The sequence below is a fragment of the Motacilla alba genome, chromosome 5, assembly GCF_015832195.1.
Source record: "Motacilla alba alba isolate MOTALB_02 chromosome 5, Motacilla_alba_V1.0_pri, whole genome shotgun sequence".
Lineage (NCBI taxonomy): Eukaryota > Metazoa > Chordata > Aves > Passeriformes > Motacillidae > Motacilla > Motacilla alba.
This window is the reverse complement of record NC_052020.1, coordinates 36,637,470-36,653,385: the sequence shown is the minus strand read 5'-3', so window position 1 is coordinate 36,653,385 and position 15,916 is coordinate 36,637,470. Positions and strand designations below refer to the sequence as shown.

The 15,916-nt window shown below is 39.6% G+C and overlaps 1 protein-coding gene and 1 long non-coding RNA gene across 11 annotated transcripts in view; one reads left to right on the top strand and one right to left on the bottom strand.

The window, feature by feature from the left end:
- The window catches only part of LOC119701092, a 64,231-nt gene that overhangs the window by 9,245 nt on the left and 39,070 nt on the right, over positions 1-15,916 (top strand). The window lies entirely within an intron of this gene.
- The window catches only part of NPAS3 (neuronal PAS domain protein 3), a 599,161-nt gene continuing 590,762 nt past the window's right edge, over positions 7,518-15,916 (bottom strand). For 4 of the 9 annotated variants that reach the window (XM_038137151.1, XM_038137149.1, XM_038137150.1 and 1 more), the window contains 2 exons: positions 14,696-14,811; positions 7,518-11,810 (listed from right to left, as the gene is read on the bottom strand). In XM_038137151.1, coding sequence (XP_037993079.1) covers positions 10,501-11,810; positions 14,696-14,811 — 1,426 coding nt within the window. In that variant the 3' untranslated portion in view covers positions 7,518-10,500. The remainder of the gene's footprint in view (positions 11,811-14,695; positions 14,812-15,916) is intronic. The other 5 variants (XM_038137153.1, XM_038137152.1, XM_038137155.1 and 2 more) reach the window with 2 other exon arrangements.

Here is a 15,916-nt window from a genome sequence, read left to right as displayed (position 1 = left end):
TTGCTGCTGGTTTTGTTTACATTTCTGGTTCACTTTTTGTTGTTCCTAATTTGTCTAAGATTTGACTCTACAAATTGTCCATATATAGAGCAGACTTCTCATTAGTTTCAGCAAGGTCACAGTTTCAACAGGGTTTTAGCATCAGAAGGGAGGGTTACCATCATCTAATCTCTCACCCATGACCAGATTTGTTTAGAAAAGCATTGTTATAATTTCTGCTGCAAGTTATATAACTTGCTTGTCTGATATATTTTCTGAGGTCTATACTTACTCAACAGCTGATTCTTTAAAGATATTAGGTAATTTGGATTGCATATATAAATTTGCACGATGCACTTGATACTAAACCATGTTTCTTTGACTGTGGGACTCCATGTAGCTGTGATGTATCTTATGCCAATGACAAGACTATGTTTTACCTGCAGATACCAGATACTGGAAACATGAGAACTCTAGCGACATGATTTGCCTTTTTTTTTTTCCTTTCTGCTTTATTATTTGTGTAAGAAGTACATGACAATCTTACTTTATCTTCAGAAGTCTTTCATCATAAAGCGCACGAGCAATCTTCTCTTCCAAACAGGGAAGACATGATCCAACTATTTCTGTATACCCTTATAACCCTTATCTTTAAGTTATGCTTCCCTGTATTGACCTACTGTGTCTGCAAGTTATTTTTCTGAGCATGTCTGTACTGGCTGTTACAGGGTCAAGGCCTTGAACACAAGCCAAACTGTTTGGGGGGGCTCTTTCCTTTGTTTCAGTGGATGTTTGCCAGAATATCTAAGTCCTGCAGCAGCACTGACTGTGCTGAACTCTCCCAAAGCGACATCTCTCCCACCATACATGGACTACCACTTTTCTGACTTGAAGGGACAAGGGAACCCTATGTGTCTATATAGGACATAAGCAATATGCCTCCACAGGGTGTAGATTAGAAGGCTCACTTTGTGCACTTTGGGTGTCCTAAGAAGCAGAAGGCCAAAGGTTAGTTTCCTGAGGGATGTCTTTGACTTCCTCTGGATCTCAGTGTGCTTGATGCATCTGTCATCAAACAAGCTCAAGACAGACTGTTGGGATGGATTGACCTTCTCCTCCCAAACTAAAGGGAGTTACTTTACTTACACCATTACTATACTTACACCATTGAGGGAGGTATTTCCAATCACTGAGGTAGAAAAGCTGGCAAAACATACCTAATTTATACCTAAACTGCTCCCAGGATTCCCCACTGAGAGCCTCTTTTCTCATCCTGCTTGTGTGGGCTGCCAGCTTCATACCCCAGCAAGCAAGCAAGGGGACATGGTGCAGTTCACACAGCTGCACCTTGTAGTCCCTGACCCCACCTCTTGCTGAGGAAAAACTTGTTTTTCTGGCATTAGTCAGTAGTGATGTGTATTTAGAGTAGACACAGGTTTCATGGGAAGCAAGATCCCACATCTTAATGGGATATTGGGAAAATTGTTGCAGTTGACATAGCACCCATGCTCTCCAGCCAAGGTGGAAGACTGGCTAAAGTGGGAGATTCTCTTGGCATCCTTTGGCTGCATTTGGACAGAAAGCAACACCCATGCTGCCTTTTGACATACATCTTAGGCAATGCAGATACAGCTCTCTCAGAAGCTGAGGACAACATTCTGTTGAAAATGAAGGGTTTGCAATGTCTTTGTGATTTTGACTTAATCACATATGAATAAAAGCAGAACCAGTTCTCATCCTCAGTGATCACATTCGCTTCTGCAATAGAAACAGGCTAGGCAAATGCAGATAAAACCTTTTTTTCTCTCCAGGGGAGTTTTGGTTGAGACCCTGGGGAGGGATCTGGCCACTAATAAGTTATTGGCAAACCATCAGACCTGGTACAGCTAACTTCAATGTATAAGTGATTCCCATCTCTCATCTCCACATGAAGCAACCTTAGGTTGCATTTATATAACAGGCCCCCCTTGAGTCTGTGTCCTGATTTAATAACAATCTAATATAGATTGGTTAGAGGTAGTCAGCATGGATTTACAAAAAGGAGGTCATGCCTAACAATCTTGATTCATTTCTCTGAGGAAGTGGCAATGAAAGTGGACAGCAATGAAGAAGGAGACATAATTTACTTGGACTTGAAAAGGCTCTCGATACAGTGCCACATCACAGATTAATTTATAAGGTTAGCAAGTATGGAATTGATAGTAAAATACTCAATTGGATATAAAATTGGCTTAGTAACAAGACCCATGGAATGGCAGTAATGGTTAGATCATGCTGGGGAGGTGCTGTGCACCTGGGGTGTGTTTGAAGACATTCTAAAGATAGTAAGGATGGGCAAAGCCAAAAACAAAGGTGGTGGAAAAAAGAGGAAAAATGCTGCTAAAAAGAACCCATGAAGGCAGGCTACAATCTCATGAGAAGCAAATGATCATGCCAACATGCAACCCGAAATTTCAGGTAATTAGTGAAGAAAATTTTCTAGGAACTGAATGGTCCCAAGTAAGGCACATAAGCTGCAGGTCTTGTAGCAAAGCAAAAGTATACAGAGCAGCAAGGACCTTCCCTTTTAAATAGGAGAAAGGACAAAACTTACAGTTTTTTCGAGGTGCCAATGAACAATAAATGGGAGGCATGTTTTCAGAAACTGATCTTATCCTGAAAAGTCAAAGATCCCTTGGTCCTTGCTGCAAGGTTGAATCATAGCATTTAGGCTGTGTTTTCAACTCAAAGAAATCTTTGGAGAATACTGACTCTTTCCATTTTCTATTATCTAAGGAGACTGGATTTCCTGAGATAAAATAATTTTTTGTCACTACCCTGCAAGATGCTACCTTGCATGCTGTAATAAAGCAGACAAGTGGATAGAAGAAAGAAATGATGTACAGGAAAGTCAACAGAAGACACTAAGAGACCTCAGAAATTCACAGTACTGAATACAAATTGGAAACTGGTTTCAGAATACTCATCTCCTTACACTGTAAACTTTCCCATCTCTTGTATGATATTAAAAGAGGGTCTGGGAAAGCTGTACTGGTGACACTGATGTGCCATCACTTAGCACTGCTGTCAGTTGAAGAAAATACAAGCTTTGATATCCAGCAGAGTTTCCACCATTGCTTTTATATAAAGACCCAGGCTGCCAGGCGCACTCCCACAGATCATGGGCAAGAAGGCACTTTTTGCAGGCCTACCTATGCCTTTGCCTCACTCCTCACCTGTTTCAAAGGTAGGAATCTCTAGATGGATCAGACCATGCAGCTTGGGAAAACTGGGAAAGGCTTTTTAATTAAACAAAAAAGAGCTTCTCTCTTCGAGTGTGACTGATGTGGTACAGGATTAGAAAGGAAACGATGCAGGGTAAAAATTAGCCTGACTCATTGGTCAGTGGTTCATGCTACAGGCTGCGCTTTGTTATTTGATTATGAGTATTGGCTCAAAACTTTGGTCTTGAAGCCATTAAAGTCATTAGTCAAGCTCTCATTGATTTGAGCAAGACCAAGACTTGACCCTTTGTGGCTGTTCAAAGGACAGAGATAAACTTTTAAATCAATCAAGAGCGTAGACTCATTCTGCTGGGGTCATATGGTTAATACATCCTGTTCCTGCCATTTCCGCTATAAATCTGTGAATGCTTTTAAAGCAAGAGGAAAACCTGATTCCTTTCCTTTTGCCAGAAAACATTATGCTCCTTTTTATTACAAACAAGAAAAACAAGGAGTCCTTCTGCTCAGGAAAACTTGTAAGGGGAAAGGTAATATCAATATTTCTATGTCTCTAGAGTCAGTGAGAGGTAAGTTGAGACAAAGTACTGGGCAATATCTCCTGTCTGCAAAGCATGCAAACCTTCTCCCACTGACATCCCATACACCTTTATTGGGTCCTGATGATCTTTTTGCCCAAACATTAAGTCAGTACCCATTGTACTGTTGGTGTCTACAAACAGATCCCTTATTTTCCACATTGTGTCTAGTCTACACAGCTCCTACAAGTTGGGAAAAAAACTTATGACTTCCTATAAATGTAATCAAGCTCACAGTTATTTACTTTGTCTGCTTGGCTTCAGACTCAAGTCACTAAGCTTTCTGTGTTTACTTCTAGAGTACAATACTTCTAGAAATGTGAAACATATTATATGAAAAAAAGTCTGAACTACTCTGAGTGTTTGTTTTGCTAAAAGACCCACCTCATGGTGGTTATGGAAATAAAAGCTGTTTTTCCACTCTCTCTTGCTGACTTTAGGTTTCTGAACAAAACTTCTGAACAACCCAATTCAGGTCAATTAAAAGAACAACTCTGAATCCTTGGCTTGTCTCCTGTTGTATTGCTTTCACAAAGATCCTGTTTGGTCCTGTTAGGGCCATGAAGATGAGCAGAAGTTTGGAGCACCTTTTCTATGAGGACAGGCTGAGAGTTAGGGTTGTTCAAGGTGGAGAAGAGAAGGCTTCAGAGAGATCTCCTTGCAGCCTTTCAAACCAAAAGGGAGTTTATAAAAAAGGAGGAAGAAGGACTTTTTATACAGACAAATAGTGACAGGACAAAGGACAATGGTTTTAAAAAGAAAGAGGACGGGTTTAGATTAGATGCTAGGAAGAAATCAGGGAGTGGTGAATCACTGGAACAAGTTGCTCAAAGAAGTTGTGGACAACCCAGGCATCACCATCCCTTGAAGTGTTCTAGGCTGGGTTGGATGGGGCCTTGAGCAACTTGATCCAGTGGGTGGCATCCCTGCCTATTGGAGGGCAGCTGGAGGGGGTTGGAACTAAATAATCATTAAGGTTTCTTCCAACCCAGACCACTCTATGATTCTATGATTTTCTGAAAAAATGTGAATGTGATTTTGATAGGTTTTATGAAAATAGCTTCCAGTTCTCACTTATGAAAAGATGAAAGAATAGGTGAGAGAGGAAGAAAGGACCTTGATTATGCATATATACATAGGTACCACCCTGTGTGCATGCATGTGCATGTTTTATAAAGGGTTTGATCTTACCTGAGCATCTGTGGCTCTGGTGACATCCCATTTGTTAACATTTCTGTAGGCTCTTCAGTAAACTCACTGGATAGATGACAGTTCATTAAATTAGTTGACAATGCATATCCAGTCTTTCCACCCTCCTCCCCCAGCCCTAAAATGAAAAATAAAGAAATTACAATGGTAAGAAGGGAAAATACTATGCAAATAACTCTGAGAGCACTGACACATTTAAACTAATGCATTTCCTAGAATCATAACAATAAATGTGCTGTCAGGGGCATCGCAGTTACTCCGGTGACACGACCACTGTGTGAAAGCACCAGTGCAAGCTGTCAGAGCTGATTATTTAAGTACTTCTGAAATATTTTTCTTTCGCTGTAACTTCTCAGAGTCATGAGGCTTGGAAAGAGCCCTTTTCCTCTTGCAACACTTCAGCTAGCTTTTAAATACCTGCATACATCACCTTGCAAAACAAGTGGGTCAGGAACAAGTCTTTTAGAGGCAGCAGTTATTGAGATCAGTTGTTTTGGGAAATGTTCTTTGATGAAATGAGTTGAGAAAGTCTGCCCAACTTCCTGCATGGCAAAGAGTTTTTCCTCAAATATTACAAAGATAGCAGCTAGGCCTACCCCAAAGAACCCTTTCCAAAGGGCTTCACACTTTCAAGCACTTGATTTTGTTTATTAAAGTTGCTGCAGATAACAGAGATAGACGAGTGCAACAGCATCACTATGAAAACCCCTCTGTGAAATGGCCTTTCCATAATTTTCATTAATGCACAAACTTCCTTATTCAACTGCAAATCTTAGAGCAGTCTATTAAGTTTGACCATCAACAACATGCTCTGATGCATGTGTAGGCAGTATGGTTGAGATATAAAAAACCCGTATAATTGCTCAGAAATGCCCCTTTCAAGCCCCTTCTTGGAATTAGTGGCTTTAGTAATACTGCTTAACACTTATTTGGAACAGGCATGTTATTCTTCCATTAGGCTTTATTCTGGTCATTCTTCCAATCTGCATTTAAATTCTGTTTTCCTCTCGGTTGGCATTGGCACCCTTAGCTACCTCATAAACAAGATGCATTGCCAACTGGAACACGCAAGCAGAGCTGAAAGCAGCACTGCTAACCTCTGCTTCTCTCTACCCCCTGCAACTTGGAGTTGTATCAAACTCAATGTCTGGAGCCTGGGAAGCGGGCATCCTGAACTGCTTGGAAGCTGAAAGAGCCAGACTTCAATCTATTAAGGTACTGGGCTGGCTCACTGAGCTATAATTGTGCACACTTTTTTTTTTTTTTTTTTTTTTTTTTAATCAGCCCAGCAAGCCAGATTCACATGCTCTTACTTCAGCTGAGTGTATGTTTCACAGTAAGGAGTTGTGCTGCAAACTGTGAATAGACAGTTTTACTCAGCATTTATAAGGAAAGCAGAATTTGACCCAGAATGACTAGCCCAGCAGCATTAATTTCTAAGTGGACATACAGAAGAGATTAGGCACTCAAAGTTGCTTAGAGATTTTGGCTACTGGCAAGTTTGCATTTTTAGAGACTGCATACTCAGCATAACAAAAGAAAATACGGAGTTTTGAAATATCTGTCACAGGTGGGAGAGGCACTGTAAAGAAAGGCAATGAATGCAGAACTGCAGTGGGTGAGGCTTCCACTCCCCTCCTGTCCCACCCCCAGCCTGTCCTCTGCACATGCAGCAGCAGCCACAGGGTAGGCACACTGCAATGGGTACCTGGGGAGGCATCTCCTGTGCCTTAGCTTCTCCCTGCTTTTTACTGCAGAGACAAAAGACACTGACCTGGGCCTTTTTTTTCCCAGACCCTTTTTAAGGCCAGCCACTGTGTGTGGGTTTCTGTGTAATCAAAAGTGTATTTGACTTTTTTCCCCCCTTTCATTGGTGGGACCAAGGCTTTTTGCCTTGTCAGTTCTGCACTGGTAAATGTTTCTGTCCTCAGTTGGTAAGGCAGAATGTCTAGCAGCACGACACCAACTACTTACAGGTCGCCACTCTGGGGAAAGAAAGTACACATTTAAAAGAATCAGCAGCCTAGGTAGGATATAATGTGACTGAAGAGTTTCACTGTAACATTGTAGAGTACAGAAATGAAAATATAAAGTGCATTTTAAATGATTAATGTACAAAAGCTGACCTCTTCCAGTGTGCATTAATCAAGGAAAAAATGCACACTTTCTACAGTGGTTAATGTTGCAGGTTCATTATTCAGCTTTGATAATGTGCATAAAAATGCTCAATATGACAATGAGTTGGGGTAGCTGAGAATTTAGAATGGTGGCAAGTTTGTTGTAGTATTTGGATTAGCATTTTAACCTACATCTTGACAGCTTCCTCTCTTCATTTCACAAGTGTTAATAAAATCTTGCTTTTTCCTCTTTCATTTTTGGTTATTTTTTTCTTGTATTTTAGTTATTTTCCTTTTTTTCTTTTTTTCTTTTTTTTTTTTTTTTTAACAAAATGATTAAAAAAATACCTGCTCAAACAAATACTACCAGCATTCATTAGTCAGGATGGTTATATGTAAAAGAAATGATGCCAGATAGTAACAAATCCAAGAGAAGTTTATTATGAAAATGGCACCTGCGGGATGAAAAAAAATTAAGTTACATAAAGACAACCATGTATGACATGTATGAGAATCTACAAAAGTATAAAAAGAACCCTGTTGTAAATGAAGTATGTACATTTCTGATTTGCAGCATTATCAATGATCAATGAAAAAAATGTTTCAAATAAGCCAGGCACTCAAGAAGTTAGATTCGGTTAGCTTAACACAAAATAAATGTACCATAGCTGTCACTTTTTAACATTTTAATTTTTTTATATTGTAGAGTTGGTAACACTGCTAAGATTTATACGAACAGAATCCCTTTCCCCATTATTCAGCTACTTGGCACCAGTCTCCTCATAAAAGATTTCATATATTTGTACAAGAAATAGTTAAAAACACAGACACAGTCTTCACAGGTAATGAAGTTTTTTTTTCATTTTGTAATTTTAAACACTATGGATTTAGACAGCAGCTGTGATTATCTGTTAGTTTAAATCACCAGAAATCATTTTGACACAACACAGAAACATTTATAAAAAAAACCCAAAACAACAACAGCTGTCTAGCTGTTTTTTGTAGCTGATAGGTGCAGTCCTTTGATTGTTCCATAGCTAGAGCAGAGCTTCCAAAATTAAACTTTGAATTTCACAATCAGCTTTCTCGCCTTTTTCAGACCTACGTAAATCCTTCCCATGGAACCTTTAAAAGCTCATTAATTAAATTTCTAGCATCCAATTCCTTTTTTGCTATCACTCCTCTGTGGCTTGGACCTGCTTCTCAAATTCAAAGCTACTGCAGAAATTGACTCAACGCAGTGAGTGATCAAGAATTCGAAGGACAGTTGAGTTAATACATTAGCATTGCACACGTAAGTGAATATATATGGCAATTCTAAGCTCGGTTTCCTTTTTAAACAATGCCAGTTGACCTTTGAAAGAATTTCCTATCTCACTGGTAATTGCTCTACATATTGCTCTGCCAGCCTACCTAGGAGAAAACCAAAGAAATGCACCCTCTGCTTACAGTTCGAGCACAAGGACTCTGGGAATGTTAACAACTGAGGCTATATGGCGTCAATTTGCTTAATATATCTGAGCATTACTCTGTAGTGCATTGTGGGGTACACTGGAAGAGTAAGTCATACCCAGAATTCCTCTGTGGGAAAAATGGCTCCATTAACCTTGAGCTAGTTAAGAGTCTTTTATCTCTGAGAGTGAAGAAGAGAGAACGAGAGAGCGAGAGAAAGAGAGACGGGAAACGCGTGGAGGAGGAGGGGAGAAAGGAAGGGGGAGAGAGAGGTTTGAGAATACACAACAGCAAAGCAACAGCAGAAATTAAAAGGTATACAGACAGTGGAAGCAGCATAAGGTGACATTACAGAGGAAGGCCACCACACAAAAACCACTAACCCCCAAGAATCACTGGTTCACTAGGACTGCAGGAATGGGACTTTACCACTCCGGACTAGAGATAAAGCACAGAGAAGACAAAGGACAAAACAACTACATTAGCTTAGTATATACTGCATATAGTAACACACATTGAAACTGCAATGGGACTGACAGCCAAGGACACTTACACATTGTACACATTACAGTTCTCACATCTGTTATTAGATGCCTTAACAAACAGCTGCCAAAGATGGAGTGGAAGAAGAATTTATATTTGACAGTCATTTGGAGTGTTTGACACTACACTGTGATTTCTGGCAACAAAGACAAAATAGGAGATTTCTTTTCTTTTACTTAATGTGCAGTTTTCAGTTGTAGTTATCTATTTCAAGCTTATTAACCCATCCTTTAGTTTTAAAACATATTGGTTTCAACACTAGAAATAAGGAAAAAGAAAACAACAAAAAATACCCAAATCAAAGAACAAAAAGAAATTTACAACCTTCCCTCTATAATATTAAATGAAAAACAAAATAAAACATGTTAAATAGTTCTTCTGGTTTTTTTTTTTTTTACTCTGAAGTGTTATTTGATGTTGTAAAATTAGCCTCAGTTACACTGAGAAAAAAATAAAGCAAAACAATATGCACCTAAGAAACTGCTCCTCGCGTCAATTAAATTGAGTTTTTTGTTTTTAAGCTCTTTTTGAAAAAGGCTTCCTGACCCATTTAAATTTGATGTGAGGCTATGCTTGTTAGTTTGGAGGTAACAAATTTTAAGTCCTGCAGCAAATGTTAATGAGGGCTTTTGTCTTAACTAACCAAGGAGACTGCAGCACCCCACTATAAACCAGTACGGAACACATTCTTTCCAAAAAACCCAGCCCACAAGCTGCATATTGTATGAAGACGTTACAGATTAATAAATGATAGCACCATGGTTTTAGAAATTAAGTTAAAGTTTCTGTAATTAACATTTAGTCCAACTTTTTAACATTCTAGTCACAGGCCAGAAATTAACTTTTTTAAGAACCCAAATTATTTTATGTGCAAGTAAGAAAATCTTAACCATAAAAAGAGAATTAAACTCTGCATAAAATTCTAAAATACTATCCCCTATTTTAAAGGAATTAGGAACAAAACCCCCCTTTCATTTGACTTAGTCAAACAGGGCACATTGTTTATGCTTGTCTCTTTTAATCTTGATCATATCAAGATCATTTTGAAGTAAAACCAATGGTTGTCACTTTAAAATCTCTTTACCACAACACTGAGTATTCTATGGCAGAGGCATACACATATTAAAGGCATCTTAATAAAGATGCAAAGGAAAAAACACACATCTTAGAAGAAGACAAAATGGCAGGCAACTGGTACTTCGACTCTCTGAAGGCAAAAATAAAAAAATATCTTTACATTAAAGAATAAGTCAAGTTAAAGAGAAAGGGAATGAAATGGGGACCATCATATTGAGATAATAAGCTGACCTGCTCAAATTCAAAGTGCTAGAATTAAAGGTCTAAATTAAAACATAGTCTATGCCTCAGAGTATAACACTGAACACAGTATGTGGTCATATTTCAATCCTCTTTCCGTTCCAGAGTCTGTGTAGTGTGAATGCCATTGCTGTACACAGGAAATGGAAGAGTGGAAAAAAGTCCTTCGGCAGTTGTGAACACATTCCCTGCAGGCATTTGGGTCAGACTGGCCCCGCTCACAGCACTTCCAAACGGTCCCGACATGTTGAGTCGGTGAACGTGGTGGTAGAGCATTTCCATCGGCGTTTTAGGATCCAGCCCAAAGCTGGGGCTGTTAACATCAACAAAGTTAACAGCGTGGGTGTTGGGGAGGAGGTTGCCCTGCATGGCTAAAGTAACTTCAGCTGGAGCATACCGAATAGTGCCAGTGGTGTAGACCCTCTGAGCAGCAGTGCTGGTCGCAGCAAGGGTTCCTGTTACCCTGTGAACCAAAGGAAGCACCACATTGCCTGCTTGTAACCTCTGAAGGGCTTCCAGATCCCCAGTGTACAACAAAGAGTTGGACGCTGTGGGACCTCCTGGATGTTTGTCCCTTGGAGATGCTGAAAGTGGAGGTGACAAAGGGTCAGAGGACACTGGAGCCAAGGCCGAGTTGGATGAGGTGCTGAACTGAGTTTTACGGCTGGCAGTATTTTCAGTGCCTGGGGGGGTGAGAACAGAGTCTGGAATGGAGACATGTAAACTACTGCTGGCTTGGGGGGAAGGGAAGTGCTCGGAGCTGGGGGGCTTGGTCATACTGTAGGGTGATTCATTCCTTGAGATTTCCCTGTTGGGTGGGTAATTCCAAATACTGCTATCATTATCAAAATTGATAGGTTCTGAGATTTCTGTTTTAATTTTGAGCACTGAGGCACTGTTTGGCGACGAGAGCAGCTGGGGCTGGTCCACCAAAGCTGAGTCAAGTCCATTTGGACTTGAGGTGCTTGACAGCCTTCTCCGGGTCATGCTGCCTCCCTTTTGCTTTTTTCTCCTCTTCTTCCTCTTCTGATGTTTGCTGGAAGACTGGGCATTTACTTCACCTGCACTGTCTGAGTCCTTGGCACTGTCAGAGGTCAGTGATTCACAGTTCTGCAACCGCAAGTCTGACTCACTCTCAACATAGCGCTCCACCTTGATCTGCATAGAGCCAAGAGTGCCAAAACTGTCCTCAGGGGCCTTCTGATTCTCGAAGTCTGAGTTTTCAAAGCTGTCATCACTGTCCCTGCTGTCCTGGTTGCTGGAGCTGTTCCCATCCTCATTACAGTTCATTTCATTATCTGACTGATTTCCTGACTTTTTCCTGTCAGATTCAGGGTCTTCACTGTTTTCTGACTGGTTTCCTTTCTCGTCTGACTTTGAGTTCTCATTGTCCTCTGGAGCAAAATGAAAGTGAAACAAAGCATTAGCAATAGGAACATAATATTATAATCCAAGTCCAGATTTCTACCTACCAATGAGATTGGATTGGCTTTAACCTTTTTTTTTATTTTATTTTATTTTTTTTTTTTTTTGGCAAAAGATGCTCTCTTCTGTAAAGCTGCAAGGGGTTTTTTTCAGTGTTGTGTTGGGAGAGTTTTGATCACTATCAATGTCTCTGACTCAGGACTAATGCACTAGAAGCCTATGCTATATGGCTGCACCTCGATTGAGGGGGCCTTTTCATCTACTCACTGGACAAGAATCATGATGACAGCTGTGAGCACAACAGCATTGTAGCTGTGCCATCCAAAGAGGAGTCAGCGAACAATCCCATTATCACCCTAATGTTCTGGTGATTGTTCTTTCACATCCATGTTCTTCTGCAGTGGGCAGGCATCCACATATAGAACTATTTACTAATGAAGATTCTAGTACTGCCATCTCTTTGTCCTCTAACCATTGCCACTTTTGAAGTGGCATAGAGTCTCTGGCTGCAGTGGAATTACTGCTGATTTTTTCCCTGCGAGAGGAGAAGCAACTCGTGTATAAATCTGAATGAATGAATAAACCAGTAAAAATGAATGAATAAACCATTTTATTGTTAAAACAATTTTGCTATGTTGCTAGACTGTCTTCTTATATTTTCCTGAAGGAAAACAAGTATAAAAAATACAGAAAAAATAATCAGCCAATGAATTAAATTCTTGGCTATCCATATCATCTAAAGACCATTGAAAATAGCACAGCTACAGCACTGAGAAGCTGTCACTCTTCTTGCCTGAATTCCTTTAATTATAATTCTAATACGGGTGAGATAAACACTCTAGCCTACTGGACTCAGAGAGCCAAAGCAGCTTTGAGACTGAATATGCTCCATTATCACACTATGTTTGAAAGGGTAAAAAAAGGTTTCAGGAAACCCCATCCTTTACAGACCAGCCAGAAATCTTTTGTTGCCTAATAAAAGATGTTTTTCACTCATCAGAGCCAAGTACTACCCTTTTCAATATCCTTGCTTTAGGTGGAGAGGGGAAGGATTGGTTTGCCTCTAAAGATATTGGTTACTTCTGGAGCTGTGTCAATACCAAACTATTTCCCAGAAGTGCTGAAGGTGGGTTTGACAGGAAAGCTGCCTGAGCATTCAGGACACTGCACTTTGCAAGTCATTTAGTGGGACTTCTGCTTGTGTGAGCAGTAGCAGAGACACCCTTCCTTTTGAAAAATAAAACCTATCAGAAAAAAGCAGCAGCTGTAAATCCCCAAGTCTCATCCAGCTTTTTGTTCCACCTAGGACTGAATTTTTCCTACAATTTTTTCTTCCTTTTTTTTGAAGATGCTTTCTTTTAAGGCCATGGTTTCTAGCTGGGGAAGAGTGGTCTTAGAGTGAGGTGGTCCAAAGCTACACAATATTTGCCTGGAATTATACCACAGCTTGAACTGAACTTGTTGGTTTCATCTAAAATACTGTTCCCAATTCAGGAATTTGGCATTTCTATTTAATTCCTTTGTAGTAAACAAGCCCCTGTATCTTCTGCCTTCCAAGACTCCCAGACATCTCCTTCAGAGATGTAAATATCTGTGCACCTTTGGAATGCTGTCTTGCTCTGCATCAGCTTTAGAAGTCATGACTGTACATGTATTTCTCATGTGCTCACCTGGAGAAACTTCTAGTGCATGTGGGAAATGTAAACTGTTCTCCACATATGTGTTATTTGGCTATTTAGGAGCAAGACAGCATAAAGGAAGCACTGGGAATGGATGAAGAAATTCCCAATGACAGTGGTCAGCAAGCCAGCACACTGACTTAAACCAAGCTGTCAAAGGAGAACAAATAAAAGCAAAAGATGAAAGAGAACATCTATATAATAAATATAACATAACATAACATAAACATAACATAATATAATATATATCATATCATATATGATATATCATATCATATATCATATCCTGATCCTCTTCTTGCTTTTTCTTGATTTATATCATAGTGATCCATTTTCTTTAGAGTGTTTTTGGTAGTTATCATAGACATGAGAGAAAAATAATGTATCTGTCTGTTTGTCTGTCCATCCATCCATCCATCCATCCATCCATCCATCCATCCATCCATCCTACATAGAACAGCTGAATAACATCCTTACTTCTTGGGCTACAGCAAAACACACTTCTTTCAAGGCCAGATGATTTGCACCTATGCCTAGGTAACCAGTGTTAAAACTAGCAGGGAATGTGTGAACCATCTGTGTACTGGACCATCTGTAGGACTAATTTACACATAGAACTTGAGAAGTACACTCAGTTTTTAAAAAACAGCTGAAGTCCCAGACTTAAAGAGCTTAGAAACAAGTTCTTGAACCCACACATTTTAATTAAATATAACTTTTAACCCAATAAAACTCTAAAATTTTTCAATCTTTACTGCCCCCTAGTGAGACTCTTCAATAATGTATTTATACAGGGAAAGGAGTCATAAAGATTGACGGTGCCTCTCTGTAGAATGTCTGCCTACTTTGGAAAGAGAAGAGCTTGAATTTTATCCAAGAGTTGCAATCCCAAGTCCCCTGCACAAGGCACAACACCTTAAGCACAGCTGGGAAATCAAATATTTAGTTTGGTGATATGTCGGCAAGAATGCATGAAGAAAGTGAAGAGAAATTCTGAGGAAATGGAAATGCTAAGGTCATTAAAAGATTTTGCCAGTGTTTTTCAATTTAATTTTATATGTTTTTTTTAGTTTTAATGGAACAATACTTGAGAAGTAAAAGCAACTGAAAAGCTGACTGTGTGGCTTTCATGATATGAACCTCTCGTGGGTGTAAAGGCACACCATGTGTGTTACCTGAGTTGTCCTTTGAGTCTGATTCAGAGTCAGAGGTCTCTGAGGATTCTGAGGTTTTCTCTGGCAGATGAGGAAGTTGTGCAATATCCATTGGAGTGTCCTTGTACTCTGGGTTACTGAAGAGGATACAGCAAATATAAACACAATTGGATGATTTGCAGTTTCGTGATTTTTTTTCCTCTTTTCATATCAAAGTTCAGGAACAAAGAACAGGAAGAATAGCAGAGTAAACACAGAAACACATATTTTTGGCTTCAGAGCATCACAGCAGGAGTTTTGTGAAGGTTTATTTTAATACTACAGTCAAATACTTTTATTGACCAGGTACTAAACCTTGTTTGATTCTAGTGAAGTTTTAGAGCTATCAAAGCATCCTTGCTGAAGTGGGACACCATGGCTTGTGTGATATCTAGCAGTAAAGCTACACTGTGTAATCATCCAACAACAAAATATCTCGATTTCGATCCCATTACTGTGCCTGGAGGACAGAGAGAGTGTTTTAACTCTTCCAATCTGTTTCTCTCCCACTGGCAATCTCTATTAGAGTTATCTCTGTAGAAATGTTCTCTATCAACCTTGCCAGAGTCCTTTCAATACCTGTTTTTCTCAACACTCCAGTTTTCCACATTTTAATCAAGCATATCATACATGAAGTTATTAAGAAGGTGCTCAGCTAGGGCTAAAGAAGTGACCACTGCTTCAAAGAATCTGGCCAAAAATTAGATAAAATAGGTTACATATTTTTAAACACAGCACACATACATCCACATCAGCAAGAAACCAAAAACAACCTCTCTAACTATGTGACAGATGCACATGTGCATGTTAAGATGCATATGTTAGGGATAAAGAACTGTCAACACACCCATTATAATCATATCTTCATCTGCTCATGTGGTGCTCACCTGTGACTTGTTAGCAAGGAACATGACTGCAATCTAAAAAAGCTACACTGCCAGAGAGATGGAAGAAAACCCCTACAACACTCTGCTTTTGCTTGGTTTGTACCTTTTAAAATGTGCTCCTTTCTTAAATGCATGCAAATGCAGGGGAACAGACATAGCTAAACATAAGTGGTAGAGAATATTAAAAATAACAAAGTCTTTAATAATTTTTGAATGGGTGAGTATTTCCATGCAGTTCAAATGCAATTCTGGTAAAACAGAAAATCCAGAGTCCTGCATGAACAATATGAGGCAGCACTGAGAGTGCCTGACACAC